Source organism: Aythya ferina (assembly GCF_964211825.1).
Source record: "Aythya ferina genome assembly, chromosome: Z".
In the NCBI taxonomy this organism is placed as follows: Eukaryota; Metazoa; Chordata; class Aves; order Anseriformes; family Anatidae; genus Aythya; species Aythya ferina.
Window position 1 is genome coordinate 24,936,522 of NC_140299.1, and position 22,165 is coordinate 24,958,686.

The following is a 22,165-nucleotide window of genomic DNA, read 5'->3' on the forward strand; positions in this document are numbered from 1 at the left end:
TATAATGCATAGTATACCTGTTGAAGTTCATCTGCCTTGTAGTGTGTGCAGCTGTTAAACAATAATATTTGATGAACACTAGTTGTTCTTGCAAATAGTTCCTCTTCCCACTTGTTAAGTAAAACTGGTGTCCTGTTATAATTTCTGTAGATTTAACACCCCCTTTATATTTTGCCTGCCCTATAATACATACATGTATAAGTCTTCTATGTGAACTCCTGGATGTCTCATATTGTGAGGTCAGGTGTCCACATTTCTAATACTTCTCTTTCTGTACCCACTACAATAAATTTTCACAAGTTTAAGTCAGGTAATTGAGTGATGAGTCAGAAGATGAACTTCAAATATAAGATAGAGACGTAAAATAAAACATTTCTCTTATTTTTGCTAAAATGAGTAATGTAGCAAATGTCATATTTTTTGACTAAAGGCAAGTATTGCTAGGTACCAGAGAGTGTGTTGCTTCAGCTACTATTAGCCGCTTGCTTGCTGTTCTTTGTTTTAACTTTAATTTTACTATTTACATCTAACATTTTCCTCTATTACTAATGAAATGTACAGGAATATATTGTCTGTTATTCCAGTACAGTCCAGATGTCCAGGACGTAAATGGTGTCAATCTCTAATAGGCATCTCACAACTTCCACTGAAGGGTTGCTGAAGGAAAGTGTCAGAGCTTAATGGCTCAGCAGACAGTAAATCAGTTAGTTAGTTCTCCTGACTGCATCCGCACTTGACCTGTACTCATTTGTCAGAGGCCTTTGTGCTTCTGTGGAGTTGCCCCCCAGTGGTTCTTCGTGTATTTTGTTTTTGTGGTTCATGCTCTTGGTGTGCATGCAATCTGTGAATGTGAGATTAGATTCTTTATACCTGTGGAGCATAAAGGACAGAGGAGCCATCTTTGTTTCTTTTTATTGCTCATGGCAGGAAAATGAAATCCTTGAATTTTCACTCTGTTCCCTAGTCCTTATTCCTTAAGGTAGAAGGCAAGTTATCCAACAAGTAGTCCTTTATGCATCTATATTTTCAAAACGTTAGAGGAAAAAAATACAGGGTTGGTTAGGATCTTCTTTTTCCCAGTGTTAATTGTGGCACTTGGAGATGCTTACAGAGGAAGTTAATTCTCATTGCGTAGTATATGCCATTATTCTGATGCCTTCGTGGCAATGTATAATGAACATAGTGTATGAGAATAGCAGCTGAAGCAATAGCTATAGTTAAGCTATTTTTTACCCCAGCACATTCAAGAACATAATAATGATGGTCTAGATCTTGGTCTTCTAGACCTTTTCAGAAAAGCACTGGAAACATAATACAGTTAACCTGCTGAAGTGTTTTTCTCCCTCTATTCCTGTTGGTCTGTTCCTTAGCAAGGCCTGATTTTGGGCTGAGACATTTCAGCTTCAGAAATTTTACTTGTTCAAGAAGGACTAAGAAGAATTCTGAAATGGAACAATACAAATCTCTTTTTGGGGCTTTGAATCAAAACTGCATTGTAATATACAGTGCTTCATCCCAGGCTCCACAGCCTATTGTGGTATAAAATGGATCTGTCTCTGTTTACTTGCTTGATAGTTTCTTTGGGAAGACCAATCTAGCACAGTAAAGCTCCAGTTTTAGTAGTCATTTTTGGTCGTGTTCCACTGAATGTTCCCAGGAAGCCTCCAAATTTTCTAACAAAAAGCATAAAATGCATAAGTGTTTTGTTACCAGATAACTGGTCTGAATAAGTTCTCATCTTTTCTCTCCAGTTAGAGAACACAGCAATTCACTCAGTGCAGGAAACAGTTTTGCCATTTTAAGCTACTTCTAGCTTTTTAGAGTAGAAAAGATGCAGCCATTGTACAGGTAGAATGGAATAGAATAGTTCAGTTGGAAGGGACATTCAAAGATCTAGTCCAGCTGTCTGACCTCTTCAGGGCTAAACAAAAAACAGGGCTTATTATTGAGAGTATTGTCCAAATATCTCCTGAACACTGATAGGAATGCTGTTGATGATAGTCCAATGCTCCAATCTATCTCAATCCCTCTGCAAATCTTCTCATCCCTCCAGGGAGTCAACAGCACCTCACAGTTTAGAGTCATCCTCAAATTTGTTGAGGATGCACTCCAGTCCAGGTGGTGGTCCCTATGTGCAGGTATTCATATGTAGACTACACGAGCTTACATAGGATACTTAGTCTTTCTTACTTAGGCTACTATGCCTTATTTACGCTCTTCTTTGATGTTTATATAAATTTGAATCAACACCTTTTTGTGTTTTGTAAGGAAAACTACATTTCCTATACTTTATGTACAAGAAAAAACAAAACAAAACAAAAAGTGTCCTACACAGATAAGCAAAGACTGCAAACTAAAGTTTCTAAAAACTTTCATGAAGAAAAATACCAGGTTTGTTTTCACAGGAATTCTAGAAATGGGCTGAGCTGTAGAACAACAGCATTTCACTATAGCCATATGAAATCCATCTGCTTGATGAATGCTATTTTTCTTTTTATTCTTATTTTTATTTTTTTCAGCTTCCATTGACTGTTTAATAGTGAGTTGGCTTGAAATTTGAAGGGTAGTAATGTGGAACTCAAACCATGTGTTTACTTCATGCTAGTCTTTGGATTCCTGCAATGCAAGTGCACAGAAGCTGTTCCCTTAGTATCAGCATTAGTTATCACCTCCTTGTAGTTTTAACCTAGTGCCAGTAGTTCAGGTTCACAGTACTATTTAGTTAGATAGTGTCTTTACCAGAGTGGGAGAATCCTAGTGAATTTGGAAACTGTAGAACAGTATTGATTCTCAGCTTTTTCATTTTTCCCCCAATGTAAGTATGTCATAGTCCTCACATCAAAGTATCTGGTTACTTCTGGCATTTCTGTGTACTAAACGCCAATAATCTTCAAATAAGCATCATGCTTGCTGTATATGATATTTGGACGGGGGAAATCTAGCATGTAATTCTTAATTTTTGTTCTTTTTCCATTCCTTTTAGATATGATTGGAGGGGGAGTGTAGCTTTTATCATTAATGACGTATATTACAGTTGAGTATTTATTGTTCAAGTAATTCTTGAAAATTCTCTATAATTACAAATTTTTACTTGGTTTCTTTTCTATAACCACTTGAACTCTCACAGTATTTTTGAGTCTTAGTAACATAATCTCTATTTTAAAATGAGGTAGAATACCTACTAAATATAGATAACTCTACATTTAATGTAAAACAAATTTATTGGAAGAGAACATGCTATTGTGCATTATTAATGTAGTTTATGTTGCATAGAAAAGGTAAAACATTTAAATTAGTTGGAGTCATTTTACATTTTAAATAGCAAGAAACTGTCTAGATAGGAATTTTACTACAGTAAAATTAAACTGTTTTATCAGACACTACAACATGTGTTCATTTGTTAGGTCTCAATCAGTAGTAAGTTTTAATATAAGCTGAAGTAAGCAAAACATGAAATGAGAGAGATGCTTACCCCAACAAGTCATTAAAATTTCTAGTGACAAATGAAACATCATTCTGCTTTTTAAATGATTTAACACCAACATTCAGTTAAAAGCCAAACTCAGTTAATATACATTACAAAAAGTACCAAGTTAACCATGATTACCATATGATGGCTAAACAAATTACACAATCACAGAATTGTCTAGGTTGGAAGAAACCTCAAGATCATCAAGTCCAACCTCTGACCTAACACCAACACGTCCTCCACTAAACCATTATCACTAAACTCTACATCTAAACATATCACTAAGCTCTACATCTACATCTAAACGTCTTTTAAAGACCTCCAGGGATGGTGACTCCACCACTTCCCTGGGCAGCCCATTCCAATACCCCACAACCCTTTCGGTAAAGAAGTTCTTCCTAATATCCAACCTAAAACACCCCTGGCGCAACTTTAGCCTGTTCCCCCTCGTCCTGTCACCAGGCACATGGGAGAACAGACCAACCCCCACCTCGCTACAGCCTCCTTTAAGGTACCTCTAGAGAGTAATAAGGTTGCCCCTGAGCCTCTTCTTCTCCAGGCTGAACAATCCCATCTCCCTCAGCTGCTCCTCATAGGACTTGTTCTCCAGACCCCTCACCAGCTTTGTTGCCTTAAGCACCTCGATGTCCTTCCTGTAGCAAGGGGCCCAACACTGAACACAGTACTCGAGGTGCGGCCTCACCAGAGCCAAATACAGGGGGACAATCGCTTCCCTGTCCCTGCTGGCCACACTGCTTCTTGTACAAGCCAGGATGCTGTTGGCCTTCTTGGCCACCTGAGCACACTGCTGGCTCATATTCAGCCGACTATCCACCAATACTCTCAGGTCCTTCTCTGCCTGGCAGCTCTCCAACCATTCCTCTCCCAGCCTGTAGCTCTGCTTGGGGTTATTGCGCCCCAGGTGCAGGACCCGGCACTTGGCCTTGTTGAACTTCATGCAGTTGACCTCAGCCCATCGGTCCAGCCTATCCAGATCCTCCTGCAGAGCCTTCCTACCCTCGAGCAGATCGACACACGCACCTAACTTGGTGTCATCTGCAAACTTACTGAGGGTGCACTCGATGCCCTCGTCCAGATCATCGATGAAGATATTAAAGAGGACCGGCCCCAGCACCGAGCCCTGGGGGACGCCACTAGTGACTGGCCTCCAACTGGACTTGACTCCATTCACCACGACTCTTTGGGCCTGGCTATCCAGCCAGTTTCTAACCCAACAAAGCGTGCGCCAGTCCAAGCCAAGAGCAGCCAGTTTCTTGAGGAGAATGTTGTGGGGAACAGTGTCAAAAGCTTTACTGAAGTCAAGGTAGACCACATCCACAGCCTTTCCCTCATCTGCCCAGCGTGTCACTTTGTCGTAGAAGGAGATCAGGTTCGTCAAACAGGACCTGCCTTTCATAAACCCATGCTGACCGGGCCTGATCGCCTGCTTCCCCTGCAAGTGCTGCATGATGACACTCAAGATAATCTGCTCCATGAGCTTCCCTGGCACATGCTCCATGAACCATTCATCAAGTTTCCCCCCACATCCAGTAATGGCTGGAGATTCTCCTTAGTCCTCCATTTTGTGTTGATGTATTTGTAAAAATACTTTTTGTTGTCTTTAATGGCAGTAGCCAGATTGAGCTTCGAATGAGCTTTGGCCTTTCTAATTTTGTCCCTGCACAGCCTCATAACATCCTTATAGCCGTCCTGAGTGGCCTGCCCTCTTTTCCAAAGATTATAAACCCTCGTTTTTCTCCAAGCTCAAGCCACAACTCTCTGTTCAGCCAGGCCGGTCTTCTTCCACACCGGCTCATCTTTGGGCAAGTGGGGACAGACCACTCTTGAGCCATTAAGATTTCCTTCTAATTACTGTGTGGAGTTTTGCATCCTGGCAAACTTGCTGTGCTGCAGGTGGATTCTAACATGACTCTTTCCTCCCTTTGCCTTCTCCTCCCCAGCTCATCTGGCCTAACTGAACGTAACTCAGGACTGATAGTGCTAACATTAAAAAATGATCCTAGGAATTGGTGATGTCTTTGCAATGAGTATTCTTGATCTTTTAAACTAAAGCAGTCTCTTTGGGTATAATGAGGGGGAAAAAACACTGGGCTTTCTTCTATTCAACAATAGGCTTCTGTTAATAAGTTAATGTTTTGGTTTAAAAACAAAATATATGTCTAAGACATTGTTTTCTTATTGATGTAATGTTGGTAAAAGCTTCACTTCTGTGGAAAAAAATTACTGAGTTTGTGCAGATGTTTTATTGTGATAGATCTATTATCCCACTATTAGAAGATAAATGACTGATCTTTTCCAGTTTCCTTGCCTTCAGAAAATTGAAATAAGAAGGGGAATATCATTTGGGCTGTATGATTAGGGCAGGTGGGGTGGCCATTAATTTAAGAGAGAGAAATCTTGGCAGCATAGGCCAACTTGCACTGTATTATCAATCAAACCTCGATGCACTTCTTGTGATGACCCAGCACTCTCAGGTTTTCGCAGCGTTAATTAGAATTCATGACAAAATAGATGCAAGGAAACGTTTTGTACCCTTCATAATTTTATAGAAAATTTATTGTTATTAGAGGAACCATTTGCTTAGTGTGATTTTTTTCATTACCAGCTTGTCAACTAGCATAGATAATCTGGAGAAAATATGAACTCCATAGATTGGGTGTCACTTTTGTTGATGGTTCATGTAGTTTACCTTGGAGCACAGCTAATGGCTGAAGTTCATAGCAACAGCACAGAAAAATGTGGCAACCAGTGGAAGACAAATGAACCATGTTTATTGCTTTAATATAAAAAATACATAAATGGAAAGCAGCATTTGAATTTGATGAGCTCATTGCTAGTTTTGTTGGAGTGATTTATATTTTCTCCTTACACAAAAAGCTACTATTGACATAGTAAGATGGAAATTAACTGACTGTTTTTTGGAAACCAATATTTTTTGGTTTTATATTCTGATTGGATCATTTTGTTTTAATTCTAAATATTTTTATGGAATGTTGAGCATTTAATAAACAAACATTATTAGCTGTTCATCTGATGTTTAGATGTATAGTGGGATCGTACTATAGGGGGAACAGTATCAAGTAGAAAATGGTCTCATATTAAGAAAGCATTAGGAAATCTCAGATAAATCCTTGTTGCCAATGCATTTTGAGACTGTTATACATCCTCCCCCCCAGATGAAAAGCTTGATTTTGGAGAATGTTAGAATGTTGCAGCGGGGGGGGGGGGGAGGCATGATCTTAAGTCATGTGGTATATGGCAATTCCTGTATTACCTTGTAAAACTAGGGACTTGCTACAGGAATAAAATTACTGTTCGTCTTGTGCACCCCTTGTAATACATAGCCTATGTTCAAATTTTTGTTAATATTTTCAAGTGTTCACAAGTGTCAGCATTCTCACTGTAAAATTAAGAAGGTTACTAACGCAAATTGAAATAAGTAATTATTTAAAATTTCTGTATTTCAATATGGTTGGCTATTTCTTTGTATCAAGTTGTGTTTTGATCACAGTAACTTTTTAAAATACTGTGCTGTTCAGATGAGATGACTCAGAGCATTCCCTTCACTGCCCCTGCTCCCACTCTTTTGCAGAAGGAAGATACAGATTAGTTCTGTGTCACCTCTATGCCCCAGAATAAATTTTAAAACTTTCTTCTATCTTGTGAATTCCAAAGGGACTAACAAGTCTGTAGTTCTGAAGATCTGGCTGGTGGTCAGCAACCACCAAGTATGGAATGTTCACTTTTTTTTGAGAAAGAGAGAATGTATATATGCTCAGTCTTTTAGTAAAGCAGCTTGGTTTAAATTGTTTTAGGAATCTGTTTTAGATACCCATTCTATGAATATGTGCTCAGTTTTAAAAAGTCAAAATTACTGTTAAATGAATTATTTTCTGTCAGTTTTCAAAGTATTATCTAAACAAAAGGGAAATACAACATAATGCTTGTACAGTACTAGTAGCAGTTAATAGGCAAATGTATCCATGCCAGAACTGCAGTCAGACACCACCATCTGTATCGTCCTTCACCTATGAACCTAAATGGTTTAAATACTAGTCTGCAACTATTTTTATAGTCATAAATCTGTGTGTGTATGCATGCATGCATCTCTCTCCTTTCTTCTCTGCCTCCTTTTCTCATATTTCAAACCTGTCAAGAGACACTACTATGCTGTAGTGTGGAGGTATAGAATATCCATAATAAAGTCAATGGGATAGTGACAAAAAAAGTATGTGGTCTCAAGTGTCATCTGTTTCTTCTAAAACTTCGCAGCCTTCACACTGTCTTCTGCAACTTGGTCTTAACTTTATGGTTTTGCATTGTAATGAAATCACTTGCAGGAAAGCAGGTTTTAACATATGACTCTTTCCTCCCTTTGCCTTGCTCATCCGGCCTAACTGAACATAACTCAGGACTGATAGTGGTTTGCATGGAGCTGACCATTGTATTCTGCTGAGCTTTGGAACCACACGTAAACATAAACTGTCAGCAGTTTTTAATGACAGAACAGCTTAATGCAGCAATCTGTTAAGAAGAAAGTGTAGTAAATCAACAGCAATGACCTATTGTTTTTGTGATAGAGCAAAAATTACGAAATTATTTTAGGTGTTGTATGTGTCTTATTTAGCTGTATGAAATAATCAAATTTTACACCCTGGAATGAATTGTATGCTTGTTGAGGCCTGCAGGTATAAGTATGTGGATGGGGCTGAAGACAATAAATGCAACTTCACGTTTATTCTTATTGGTAATTCATAAAATCCCCACAGAGCCTGAATCTTGTTTAGCATAATAGCAAGACTATATTCTGAGCTGTTTTCTTTCAATTGTAATGTTGGGCGCATACTAATAAACCAAATGTCAGCCAAATACAGGGAGAAAAATGTAGCATATGAATATCATTGTATTTAATATTTCTCAAAAAGTACCATTTCAATAAACTGCACTCCTATTTAATTGCTTACTTTAAGTCATTGGGGAAATTTTAGAGGTTGAAATGCAGATCCCCAGTGCTCAGATAGAATATGACATTAATTTGCTGCCAGAAGGCTATACTGCATGCATGCTAACTGCATACATATCAGCTGCTTCATATAAAGTCTCATCGTTCTAGTTACTTGACTTAACATGTACTTTGACACGAAACAAATCTTAATTAAAGCATTAGAACAATAATTCTAGGCACACAATGACATGTCCTTACTATGCATTGTCAGCTTTTTTCGTTTACTCACAGTTATAGTAACTTGCTGCCAGAATTTAAACAGTTATCCCAAGAAAGGTTTCTTTCTTTATATTTAGAAGAAAAAATCCCATCAGGAGGTTTGAATAAGCCTTGAAGTGTTAGAATGTTGGGAATGTATTTCATTTTCTCATGAAAGCAAAGCTGATTTTATAATCATAGTCTGTAGGAGGATCTCTGTATATATAAAGATTAATTTCTTATGGGATCAAAAAGATATGAGGTCATAACAAGACATAAATGATCCATTTCTGTAACTTCAGAACTAGTAAAAGAAGAAAAAAAGGTGAACAACATGCAGAAATTCTGCTTGTGCTCTTTGAGAAAAAGTGTTAATATATCCTCTGAATTGTATTGCTAATTTTTGTGCCTTTTTTGCACAGTGTATTCATGAAATGCTAACGATGAAATTTCATATTACAGTTAATATAGTCATAACGAGAGGAGTTTAGATCCCAGTAGTGCTGGGAAACTTACCCCAGCTCGTCTTTAGTTTGATCATGCCAGTGTTGATAAGAGAATCCAAATAGACCTTGTCGGGTACATTGCTGTATTATGCTTTGTTGCTGTGTCCTGTTATTTCTGAGTTAATTGCAAGTTCCCTGATAATTTATTTAGAAACTATAACTGTAAGAAGAAAAAAAAAATGTGCTTACATTGCACTGTGTCTTCAGGGCTGAGAGCTAAGATTTATGTGTCTAATAGAAACGGTAAATGTTTGCTCTAATAAACTTACCCCAATTCTATTCTAAATAAGATACCATTTCTTTGGACTTTGGGGTTTTGTTACTCATGTTTGTTTTCCTTGAATAGAAACAATTTAAAATTTAACGTATCTTAAAATGCTGAGAATTTCTAGTATTAATTCTGATTCTGATTTGTGGATGAGCTGTAGAGGGAACACTGACCTTCTGGTTTATATTTTGTTTTCTAGCTGGTAGCTGGGAGCGTCGTGATGGCATTTGAGGAAGTGTGTCCAGATAGAATAGATCTGATCCACAAAAACTACAGAAAGCTCTGTAACTTGTTGGTTGATGTGGAAGAATGGGGCCAAGTTGTTATAATCCACATGTTAACTCGATATGCACGTACACAGTTCGTAAGCCCATGGAAAACGGTAAGTTTGCAAGTCTTTTAATTATTATTGTGTGCTTGAGTTCTGAATTATTTCCTATTTTGTTTACGCTTATTTTTTAAGATGTGTTTTTTATGCAGGCTTTAACAAAAATGGAAATCAAATGAATAAGCCTTAACTCTTTAAGACTTCACTAATACATGGCTTCCACCCTTCATAGTGTGAAAATTCTTTTTGTAGGCTCTCACCTGTTTTAATGTACCCCATTAGCAGAAGGGACTTGGCTTTCTGTGGTTCTTTAAGTGGCATAGTTCTGTGCTGTAGGTAATTTTATGTGAGTCAGCATTAAAAAGGTTTGCCATTCTGCCCCGAAACTGGATAGATTCTACTTTCGTTGTGAATTTGAATACCCAGTGCCACAGCATACTGAACTCTAGCAGAGCTTAGCAAAGAAATTTAATAATCTCAGAGGCTATGTGGAGACTTACATGTTTGCTCTTGAAATGTGTACTGTAAATATTGTGACATATTTATTTTGTAATAAATTATAAGTATATCCTTAAAATTTAGAAAAAAGAATATACCAAATAAAAATCCTACCACTTGTAGCAACAGAATCAAAGAGCTTAAGAAGTTAATGCAATTGACATTGGTTTCAGTACGGTTTTAATTCTAAGTAACAGTTTAAATTAAAAGAATACTTCTGGAAAAAATATTATAAAACTGCTCCACAACTCTGTTTGTTTGTATTTATTATACAGACTTGGGGTGTTACTGCTGTTAAGTTTTACCACCTAATTTGAAAGTAATTCTTGTTTAAAGATGTACATATTCATTGATCTGTATACTGTTTTGCAATAGTAGTTGGAGATGGACTTTGTACAGTCACATAAAAGGATGTTTGGTGTACCAAAGTGTAATGAATATAAAATGATCCCAGAACCTAGAGAAAGTTACATCATTTGATTTCATTTCAGGTTAAAATTCTGTTGTAAGAATGTTTCTTTCCATAAAATTGCTTAAAATAAGGAAAGCCTTTTATATAATGAGACAGAATATTTATTGTATGTTGCTTGTTGTAAGAAAGCTACTTGCATTCTTCACCCTCTGAACTTCAATTTTTAAGAAGAATCAAAATCAGTAATTTACTTTACCTAAAGATACAGTTTCACAATTGGCTTCATCCAACTTCAGTTTGTGATTGGATAAAGGAAGAAAAGAAGGGGATGACCTGTCTTGGACTGAGCTTGGAGGTCTTGATAGTATTAGATTTCTTTCTCACTGTAATGTACATTTTTCACTGAGACTGGCTGAATGACAGTTACTGCTGTGACTTCTGCTATACAAATTTAAAAGGTTCATGTAACAGTCCGGCCGGTATCAACCTAAAGTTGTTCATCAGTGGTATAGTATTAATAATACTTTGTTTCCACTTTCATGAGCTTCAGTGTAAAATTTAGTTTGTCTACCTATTCAGCAATTAAATTAGCAGATTTATTTATTTTTTTCTGGGGCTAGTTGAAATGCATGCCTTTGTCAATAGGTTCTTAAATGAACACATCATACAACCGGGCATCTTGTGCAGTAGAAGAGATTTTTAATTTAGTTTATTTGCATCATTATGGATCAGTATTTAGGCTGTTTATATGTAAATGTACGATTTGAGGAACAATTAAGTGTTGACAAAGTAGATTGCAGTCATATCAATTGCAGTGTACTTTCCATAATTTTTCTAACTGACATCTTTGATGATAAATAGTGGATGCCAAGTCAAAGCCGATTATACAGTGCACTAGGAATTCATAGCGCTGTCAGGGAGAAGACCGATTGACTTTAAATTTACATATTAATGAGAAGATTTGTTAAGAGGGTGCTTGACTATAGAAAATAACAGCACATTTATAGGGCACGACACTTTATAAATAAAGCTGATGCAGGAAAATGGAAATTAAACCTATCAGATTAATAAATTCAAGACTGCTAAAATGCATATTTGCATTTTTATTCACTAAAATTTGCCTTACTTTTTAAGAAACATATGCTTCTTTTGTTCAAGTTAAGCTAATTTTCAACAAGTAACTGTTTAACATTTTGATTTTGTATGTGTTTAGAACCCTAAAGAAAAATTCTGAAAAATTACTAGTTAGGCAGAAAAATCCATTTTTGAGCAAAATGTTTGAAACTATTGCAGGACTCTTAATTGAGTTACTGATTAACTGAGAATACTTAGTTTTATATTCCTATTTTTAGCTTCTTGGTTGGTTGAGATTTTTTGTTCTGGTCACGAGTACTGTGAAGAAGAATATCTTTGTCTTATTCTGTTAGTCTCAGAATACTTACAGGCTGGTTTTGAAGTATTTATATGTTTATGAATAACCTTTTTTTTTCAAATGAATAGTATCCAGCTTTAAGAAGGATTAAATTACATGACAGCAAAACACTTATTGTGGAATGAGAAATTCTGCCCAGAAAAAATTGGACAGAACAATTTCAGCCATTTTCTGTGCAGTGACATATTTGATACCAGATTACACTGAAATGTATTCCAGCTTGAATTTTTTGCCCAACACCTTTCCCAGAAGTTATTGGAACTGCTGAGTTGTTTGTAAACAGCTCCTGAAGCATTGCAACTTACAGCTTAATATATGAAGATGTTTAAAACAAAGAAGCTATGGTTTGCACAAAACTGTTGAGTTGCAATCTATCAGTTCAGGAAACAATTTTCAAACTGAGCAGCCATCCCTGTTTCAGCAGGGAGACAAGGATTACAGGAGGCAGTGACTTGATTCAACTCTCCACTGCTGAATGTGTGTGCCGTTTTGGAGGCTGTTTTCTAAAAACAGTGGAGTTGGTCAGAAATTTTGACAGTCATTGTAGACAACAAAATGTAGCTCTAGCCTCTTGTGGGGCGAGGGAAAGAAAGAAAGAAAACATTAACAACAACAAAATCATACTCTCAAAGCTGCTCAGCTTCATTTTGGACAATTACAGGTTACGGAAATAATCTTCCTTGGTGTTCCACTAAGATTGGTGGAAGAAAATGGACTTCAATTAGTGAAGTTATTTATAAACGACAAGTTATGAGAAGCATGTTGCAAGTTTACATTTTTGGAATTATAAATACTTATTAAATTATTGAAGCATTGATCAATTCAAATGCTTAAAAGTTGAGATTGACATTTGGGTGGTACGGAATGGGAATACAGCCTAAAGAAAATGACCTTAGAAAATGAAGACTTTTAGGAGAAAAATAGCAACTTTTTCAATGTGTATAGCTGAAACCGTTGATCATGGAAAACAGCCTGGGTCCTGAAGAACAAAAAAGTAAAAGATGAAAGAAAAATAAAGTAATCATTTACGGCTCTGACAAAATAATTGAATGTTACTGTGACTTCTTATGTTTGTTTTAAACTCTGATTTGCATGTTTAACATAGAATCTCTTCTTGCTTTGTTAAATATATGTTTTTGTTTTTAATGTGACTTTTTCATCACTGAAGGTTAATTGGATTGATATAGGGGGAAGGAAATTAATTTTCTCATGTTTAATTTGTGGGGTGTAGACTATCTTCATTATCCTTGCAAAAAAAAAAAAAGATTGTGTGTGTGTTTTCCTTGGGCAAAATGTCATAATGTTTAATATTTAAAAAATTTTCTGTAACACTGGACTTCAGTACTAGGTTAAAGGTTGGACTAGAGTATCTTAGAGGTCTTTTCCAACCTGAATGATTCTGTGACTTCTGAGCTTCCAGTCCATCAGGAAACTGAACTTAGGAAGCAGATTTCACTATAGATACAGGTTTCTTATGCCAAGACCCTGTTGGATTTCAAATAAGCTTATTTTTCATGGTTTTTAGTATGGTGTGTAGTAAGAACTTTGGCATTTGTTGTAAGGCAGGCAAATACCAGTATTTGTCACTTAAACATTAAACTAGGTACGACCTTAAGGTTCTTTTGAAACTTTTCAGTCTAAGGTCATTTAATTACTACTTTATCCTGAACTGTTTGGACTGATTTCTTCTATGCTGGATAACTGCTTCACGTTTTTATATTAATTTATTTTAAAAAACAAAAAGCTCTTTCTTCCAGATAAGATAGCAAGGTATTTGAACAAAATCTCCTGTAAATATCAGTGGCTTTGTAAAGAGAAGTGGAGAATGGTAGCTTTTTCATGGTAAGGAGCATGCCTCTACGTGGTAGGAGAGTACTTTCTGGTACAGCTGTGTCTTTATGTTCTCTCTGAAAATGTACAAGAATGGATGAAAGTGCAAAAGGAGAATGGAGAGGTAGCAAAGGTGAAAAGGATAATTTAAAGGGAAAAGATACCATCTGCCTTTGATACTGATTAAAAGTTCCCCTTTTTAAATATAAGTTCAAAATTTAAAGCGGAACTTGTAATGCATAAATTTGTTTAAATGCTTTAGAGGTGTTCGTGTTTTAATGTGGTTAAGGTTTTCAGTTTAATCTGTGTAAGTACCTGAAGAAGCAGTAAATGCTATCTCATCAAGCTATCAAGCACTTACTTATATACTGACTGCCAAGCAACAGTATAACAGTGTTCTTCCACAGGATTGCATAAGTGGACCACAAAGAAAATGATGTAGTTGTCAGTTACTTTGGGGATACAGCTAAGGGAAGGGTATTACTTGCCTTAGGAGTTGTAGTCTTCACATATCCTGAATTATAAACAAATTAGGGATGAGGAAGGATTTCAGAGATCTTTAGCCTGAACAGAATTGTAATGATGACTATACCAATCTACCTGTTCTTAGACTGGCAGCCTGAAAGATGCAAGTCTGCTGTCCTCACAAGGAAGTCTACCCAACGTCAGCGGATATTAAATCCTAAATGGTCTAAACACCATCAGTGGGTATTAAATCCAGTATTACAGAATTCTCATCCTAATACATAAGCAGGCAATTGAGCTGAAAACATCTGTTGATTTGTTTCAGTGATACTCACACATCAAAAATTAGTGGCATATTTGTTCTGATGGAAAAACAGGTGTTGCTGCTGTTCAGGTTCAGAACTAAGTTATCACAGTTTCTTCTTGTCTGGCATTTTTCCAACCATAAACAAACAAACTTGTGAATACACTCTCAAAGAAATGGTTGATCCAAGATAATTTGAACTTTTGGATAAAGTACTTATTGTTCCTTATGGTCATTTAGAGATATGTCATAACCAATCAAGAATTGTACCTGACATTATATACAGTGAGAAATGTGCAGTCTCAGAAGACTAGTTTCCTCTTGGCAATCAAACAGGTCTTTTTCATATAGAAGAAAAATTAAACAAAGTTTTATTTTTGCAAAGAGAAAGCTAAGAAAGCATATTTTGCAACTTTTCTGTATGTCCTGAGAAAACCTTGATATGTCTATGAAAAGGTCACCTAATATCCTAGACAAAGAACGTCACATGGGTAGGTGCCCAGAACAGAATTTATGAATATGTGGCATCCGGAAGGCACATAAGTACGTAAGAAAACATTCACATTATTTCTGAGCATGTTACGTCTTTCATGAATTCAGTGCTTTGGTCAGTACCCTGGAAACAGGAAAGAATACCTACAGGTATGAACACAATGAAGCCAAGAAAATAAAGGAAAGGTTTTCTTCTTTGATAACTACTTTTGCCTATTTTATCCTTCATTTTTAGCTTAAGGTTCTCCATCTGCCTCTTTCTGGTACCTGTTGGTAAAGATCTTAAAAGATCATTGAGACTGTATTGGTCATTGTTTTATGGAAAATCTGATAAGAAATGTCAATGGCACGTACAGTGTAAACCCTTTTTGGGGGATTCTTATTCCCTGGCAGATGCTTGCATTTGAAAAGTAGGTTGGTTTTCAGCATCATCTGACTGTATTAGCCCAGTATGAAGTTTATAGAGTGAGGGTTAGAATCAGAAAATATAATTCCTAATGTGACCCAAATATTTGTTCAGTTTGTCACAACAACCATTAATAGTCACTTCAGTATCTGTTAGCTGAAACCATATTTGTCTCTTCAAATAAGCAAACTTTAAAAATCCAGATATTCTGTGCAAGGAAGCATGAAATCTTGTTTGGCTAGAATATGATACCTTTTCTCTAAATAATACAAACTGAAGTATCAATTTCCATTGTAATTTATTGGAATTATGTATTGTCCTTCATACAAATGTACTAATCGGTTACACTACAAGTATAATTCTAACACACTTGTTTGAATAGAGTTATAAAATGAAAATATTCCTCAGGAACGAGTGCTGTAGTGTCTAAGTCTGTTTTAGTAGTTTCAAATCTGCATAGTTATACATATCCAACTGAAAACTCAGGTTTTCTTTGACCTGTCCCAATGGTAATGAACAGACTGTGGTTGTAATTGAAGTAAAAATTAAAGTATCAAACATGTCAGAGTAATTTAATGATGATCTTGTGAACTTTTTGGGTCATTCCATAATACTTCACCTAAATGAAAATATGTATACACTTCTATGATTTGTATAGTAGCAACAGGTGTCCCTCATGGAGTGATAGAGGCAGTGTTTGGGTAGTATGATAACTTTATAAGAATATTTTATATAAATAATATATTCTACATATTACTACTTCTATGTCATGCTACCTAAACAGTGCATTGTGTGTTTGCTGACTTTTGGATGCAAAGTGTTCAGTCTATTTGAGCTTAATTTAAAAGGGTGTAACAGACATACGTCGTCCAGTCCAATTACTCTGTATTTCATCAGGAAGCCTCCTTATGAATACTTTATTGATAGGATAAAGGAATAAAGGTCATCTCCTGGACCACTACTTCATTACTGGAATCTTTTTAGATTCTGTTTGTGGTAAAGACAGAAATTAAGTTTCTGAAATTGTCTAATTCCTTTTAAAGCAACTTTGTTTCTTAAAGCTGAAAACACATGTAGTTATGGACCAAACAAAGCATGCTGTTCTGGTCTGGTGGCAGTGAAGTCTCCTTCTGCTTTCTGTCCATTGACAGTTCATAACCATAGCTCTAAACTTTATCTTGGTACTGTGATCCAGTTTTTCTCACCTGTTTTGTAATCCCCAGTCCATTCCTTTCCAAGGACTAAGGACACATGAGTGTCGGCAAAAGTTTGTTAGGTGGTATAAACTTAGATGTTCTCCAATATAATGATAAAAGATTCAACAGGTGTGTTTAAGTAGGAAAAGAGTTTAACAATTGGCCTCAGTAACTTTATCTTGCTGAAGAGGAAGTATCTGAAGCCTTTCAAGTTTCACAGAAACCAGTATGTGTTTCATTTATGTAAGGGTCTGGTGTTGATCTAATGCCATAGGATGCCCTGTATAATCTTCAGTTGTTTTGTATCTTCTGAAGGGCCCATGCTTTCAGGACTTAACTCTCCTCACAGCAGCATGAACCTTTATTACACAACTAGTTAAAAAGTCAGACAAACCTGCAGATTTCTGTGGAAACCTTGGCTTTGCGCCTTTTATGTCTTTTCTCCTGCCAGGCTGCAGGTTATGTTGGTTATGCTTTTCATTTCTCAGATATTTTTACCTTTGTGCCTTTTTTATACCACTGGCAATTCTTTACGTCGAGCTTTAATCTGTAATTCAAGGACCTCCGTTTGTGGAGTAGATGGATAGTTCTGCCAGCATTAGATTACTATCAAGTATGTTTGGTTTCGGTCTGCTAATCTGTCTGACAGAGGTCGATTTGAAACTTACCATTCATCTGATTGACTTTCTGAGCAGTTTGAGAATTAGTTTGATTTTGCACTGAGACTCCAAATAGATCTTTTCTAGTGTTCTGAAACACGTGTTTTAAATGTGGAAGGATTTAGGTAGGCATCTTCACACACAAATTTGAGATCTATTTTGGATACATTATTAATCCTTTAGCAGAAACTTTTCTATACCTTTTCTTCCATTACCCTTTTCCAAGGGTCGTGTTCATGATACAGCAAGTGGACTGCTGCTCTTGCTTGATCAATGTGTTTTTGACATTGCAGTTGAATTCATTGACTGATAAATAGTCCCCAAACTGTTCTTAACTTCCAAAGTCAGCTTATCCCAAACTCTTTTGAGAGCAGTTCTTATAAACATTGGAAGGGGCACAGAAACATAGCAAAAATCATATCACAAAAGATTCTGCATGAATCAAAGCTGTGAATGTATTTATGTCTCTGAGGAGAGAAATAGAGATCTAAAGCTTTAAAATCAGTTATACTTAGTCTAGGAATGCAAATATTTGAATGGATTTTGAATACAAGGCAAAGTTAGGGTAGTAGAATGGGCAGATAGTGAGTGTTCGTGCTTCAGTTTTCCATGAAGTTTTACTTTAACTCTGAGTTTGTGGATGCATGAAACTCTCTTTGGAGGTAATTGTAGCATTCGGGTAATATGCTTTACTAAATGGAAGGCACATTCTCAACTTTAATGTCACACTGAATGCAATTTCAAGCAAGAGCTCAGTTAAATGTTATCTTATTTACTTAGTGACTTTAACAACAGGCTAATGGAACTTGTTACCTGGCAGTTTCTTCATTTAAGCTGTTAATACATTATGAAGATGTCCTTAAACTGAGAGTCTGGAATAATGTTAAAAAATAAATTATATACGTTCTCTGGCTCTGAAATACTCACTTTGCTACTGGATTGAATAAGTCACAGCAGATGTGGAACACACAGAGTCCATTCTCAAATCCTAGCCTGGAATGCTAGTGTTTTCTGTTTCTCTGTTTATAATCAGTTCTAGTGATTCTATGACCACTTTGTGAGCATGATCATTTTACTGATCCTGGAGAAAATGAAACATGCTTTTCAAAACAACAGCAGCCTTTTAGGGACTTAGTTGGTTTCACAGCTGATTGCTGTGAAACTGCTTCTAAACTGTTTGGAAGGACAAGAGAAAGTGTGGGAACACTTTGATTTACTCCTTGAACCCTCATACTATCTCTGGAGTGTTGTAATAAGTAGAAGGATGCAGGCTCTTCAGGAAGGACAGTCATCAGAGACAAGGAGGGGGTGTCATCCTCTATGTCAATGAACAGCTGGAGTGCATGAAGCTCTGCCTGGGGATGGATGAGGAGCTGACAGAGAGCTGACAGAGACAGGATTAAAGGAAAGGTGATGTTATAGTGTAGGTCTGCTACAGGCCACCTGACCAGGAAGACCAAGCAGATGAAGTCCTCTATAGATAGGAAGCAGCCTCATGTTCACAAATCGTGGTATTCATGGGGGACTTCAACTACCCTGACATCTGCTGGATGGATAACATAGTGGGACATAGGTAATCTGGGAGGTTCCTGGAATGCATTTATGATAACTTCCTTCTCCAAGTGATAGTGGAGACAATGAGGAGAGGAGCTATGCTGGACCTCCTTCTCATCAACAAGGAGGTGCTTATTAGGAATACATAAGTCAAAGGCAGCCTTGGCTGTAGTGACCATGAAATGTTGGAGTTAAATATCATTAGGGCAGTGAGGAGGGAGTACAGCAAGCTCACAGCCCTGGACTTCGGGAGAGCAGATTGGCCTCTTCAAGGATCTTCTCTGTAGAATACTGTGGGATAAAGCTCTGGGGGGAAGAGAAGGGGCCCAAGAAAGCTGGTTAATAGTCAAGGATCACCTCCTCCAAGCTCAGGAGAGATGCATCCCAACAAAGAGGAAGTCATGCAAAAATGATGGTGGGTGGATGGATACATGGATGATAAAGGAACTCCTGGCCAAATTCAAACACAAAAAGGAAATCTAAAGAGAGTGGAAGCAAGGACAGTAACCTGGGAGGAATACAGAGTCATTGTCTGAGAGTCTACGGGTCAAATTAGGAGAGCTAAAGCCTAGACAGCATTGAATCAGGCCAAGGACAGCAAGGACAACAAAAAGGGCTTCTACAGGTACCTCAATGACAGAACGAAAATGAGGGAAGATGTAGGCCATCTCTTTCAAGAAACGGGAGACCTGGTTACAGTGAAAAGGCTGAGGTACAGAATGCCTTCTTTGCCTAAGTCTTTACCAGCAAGATTGTCCTTCAGGAATCCCAGGTCCCGGAGGCCAGGTTGAATGGCTGTAGCAAAGAAGATGTACCTTTCGCAGAAGATGATCAGGTTAGGCAATACTTGAACACACTGGACATACCCAAGTTCATAGGCACCTATGGGATGCACCTATGAGTGCTGAGAGAGCTGGCAAATGTCACTGTGAAGCCACTCTATAATCTCTGCACTATTGTGGCAACTGTGAGAAGTGCCTGAAGACTGGAAGAGAGTGAATGTCACTCCTATTTCAGAAAGGGCAAGAAGGAGTACACGGGGAAGTACAGGCTGTGCAGCCTTCTCTCCATCCCCGGGAAAGTGATCAAACAGTGAATGGAGGCAGAGGAGAATCACCAGGAGTAGTCAGCGTGGATTCACCAAGTGCAAGTCCTGCCTGGCCAACCTGATGAGCTTCTGTAATGAAATCACCAGCCTGATGGATAAAGGAGGAACCATCAGTATTGTCTTCCTAGACTCCACGAAGAAATCTGACACTGTCCCCCGTAAGATCCTCCGAGGGAAGCTGCTGAAGCATGGGCTGGATGAGCAGTGTGGTGGATCAACACCTGGTTGAACAGCTGGGCCTCGAGGGTAGTGCTCGGTGGTGCAAAGTGGTTGGAGGCCAGAAATGAGCAGCGTACCCCAGGGGTCACCACTGGGTCCAGTCCTGTTTAACATCTTCAGTAATGAGCTGGACAGTGGGGTAGAGTGCGCCCTCAGTACATTTGTGGATGACATGAAGCCAGGGGGAGTAGCTGATTCTCCAGAAGGCTGTACTGCCATCCAGAGGGACCTCCACAGGCCGGAGAGGTGGGCTGACAAGAATCCCATGAAGTTCAACAAGTGCAGAGGGCTGCCTCCGGGGAGGAACCACCCCAGGCACCAGGACAGGCTGGGGGCCACCCATCTGGAGAGCAGCTCTGCAGGAACAGACCTGTGGTTGCTGGTGAGCACCAAGCTGAACGTGAGCCAGCGATGGGCCCCTGCTGCTAAGAAGGCTGACGGTATTGGCTGCATTAGGCAAAGTATCGCCAGCAGTCAGGCGAGGTGATCCTGCCCCTCTGCTCAGGGCTGCTGAGGCTGCACCCGGAGTGCTGTGTCCAGTTCTGGGCCCCTGGTACGAGACAGACCTGGACATACTGGAAAGGGTCCCACAGAGCACTACAAAAATGAAGAAGGGACTGGAACATGTCTCCTGTGAGGAGAGGCTGAGAGAGCTGGGACTGTTCAGCCTGGAGAAGAGGAGGTTCGTGTATGCAAATACCCGAAGGGTGGTGCAAAGAGGACGGAGCCGGGCTCTTTTCAGTGGTGTCCAGTGCCAGGACAAGGGGCAATGGGCACAAACTGGAGCACAGGAGGTTCCCCCTGAACAGCAGGAAGTACTTCTGTGCTGTGTGGGTGACAAAGCACTGGCACAGGTTGCCCAGGAATGTTGTGGAGTCTGCCTTGGAGATTTTCAGAAGGTGCCTGGACATGGACCTGGGCAACCTGCTGTTTGTGTCCCTGCTTTAAAAGGGGGTTGGATCAAATGACCTCTAGAGGTTCCTTCCAATCTCAATAATTCTGTGATTGTTCCATGTCAAAAAAGATCAGAGTGCTTTTTCTACAACCCTTCCCCCACCTCACCCCCTATTTACTTCTTCCATTTTCCTGATACTGCTGCTAGTACATAGTAGCTGCCATCAGTTTGAGGTCAAATCAGGAATCTGGGGAAATATAGTTTTAGTGCCAGCAATATCTGGCATTTCTTCAAGGAAACTTAAAGAAGTGTCTCCCACAGCTTAGTTTAGGTGCATTATTGAGACTGAGGATTGGTGAAAATAGGGTTTGGTAAATTGTTTGTGGAAGGTGATGATTGTTGATTCAATGCTATCAGTTAAAACAGTGATACTTTCATCTTCCAAGACAAGAGTCTTATTTTCAGTTCCATGCTGTTGCTAATTAGAGTATTATCAATGTTGCTTTCTCCATTGTACCTTACTCATACTTTCTTTTCTGCTTGGAGTCCAAAGTTTAGATGTAATGTAAGGGACATGCTGTTCTGGTTGCTGTTTGTAATCCCAGACACCAGTAGCACTGTTGCTGAGTGTAGATGCTCTTGCCTTAGAAAAAGTCTTATGCTCTTTGTTATGTTAAAATAACAAGAGACTTCACTTGTGCTTGCCACCTTGAACCTACCAACTGTGTGCCACGTTAGAGGAGAACTAATACGCATCCTATACGCATTGCTCTGTGGACAGCAGTGTTTGCCATTTGTCCCTGTGTACCTCTGATACCACCTATGGAAGTGACAGCCCCACTGGCATTTTCCTAGTGTTTCAGAAGCATTGCCAAAGTGAAGGTGTATCTTGTTGAATTT

General features: G+C 38.2%; 1 protein-coding gene across 2 annotated transcripts in view; it reads left to right on the forward strand.

Annotated features, from left to right (window-relative positions):
- Positions 1–22,165, forward strand: part of AP3B1 (adaptor related protein complex 3 subunit beta 1) — a 167,218-nt gene that overhangs the window by 37,506 nt on the left and 107,547 nt on the right. For both annotated transcript variants that reach the window (XM_084503559.1, XM_084503558.1), the window contains exon 7: positions 9,667–9,849. In XM_084503559.1, the coding sequence (XP_084359685.1) occupies positions 9,667–9,849 (183 nt within the window). The remainder of the gene's footprint in view (positions 1–9,666; positions 9,850–22,165) is intronic.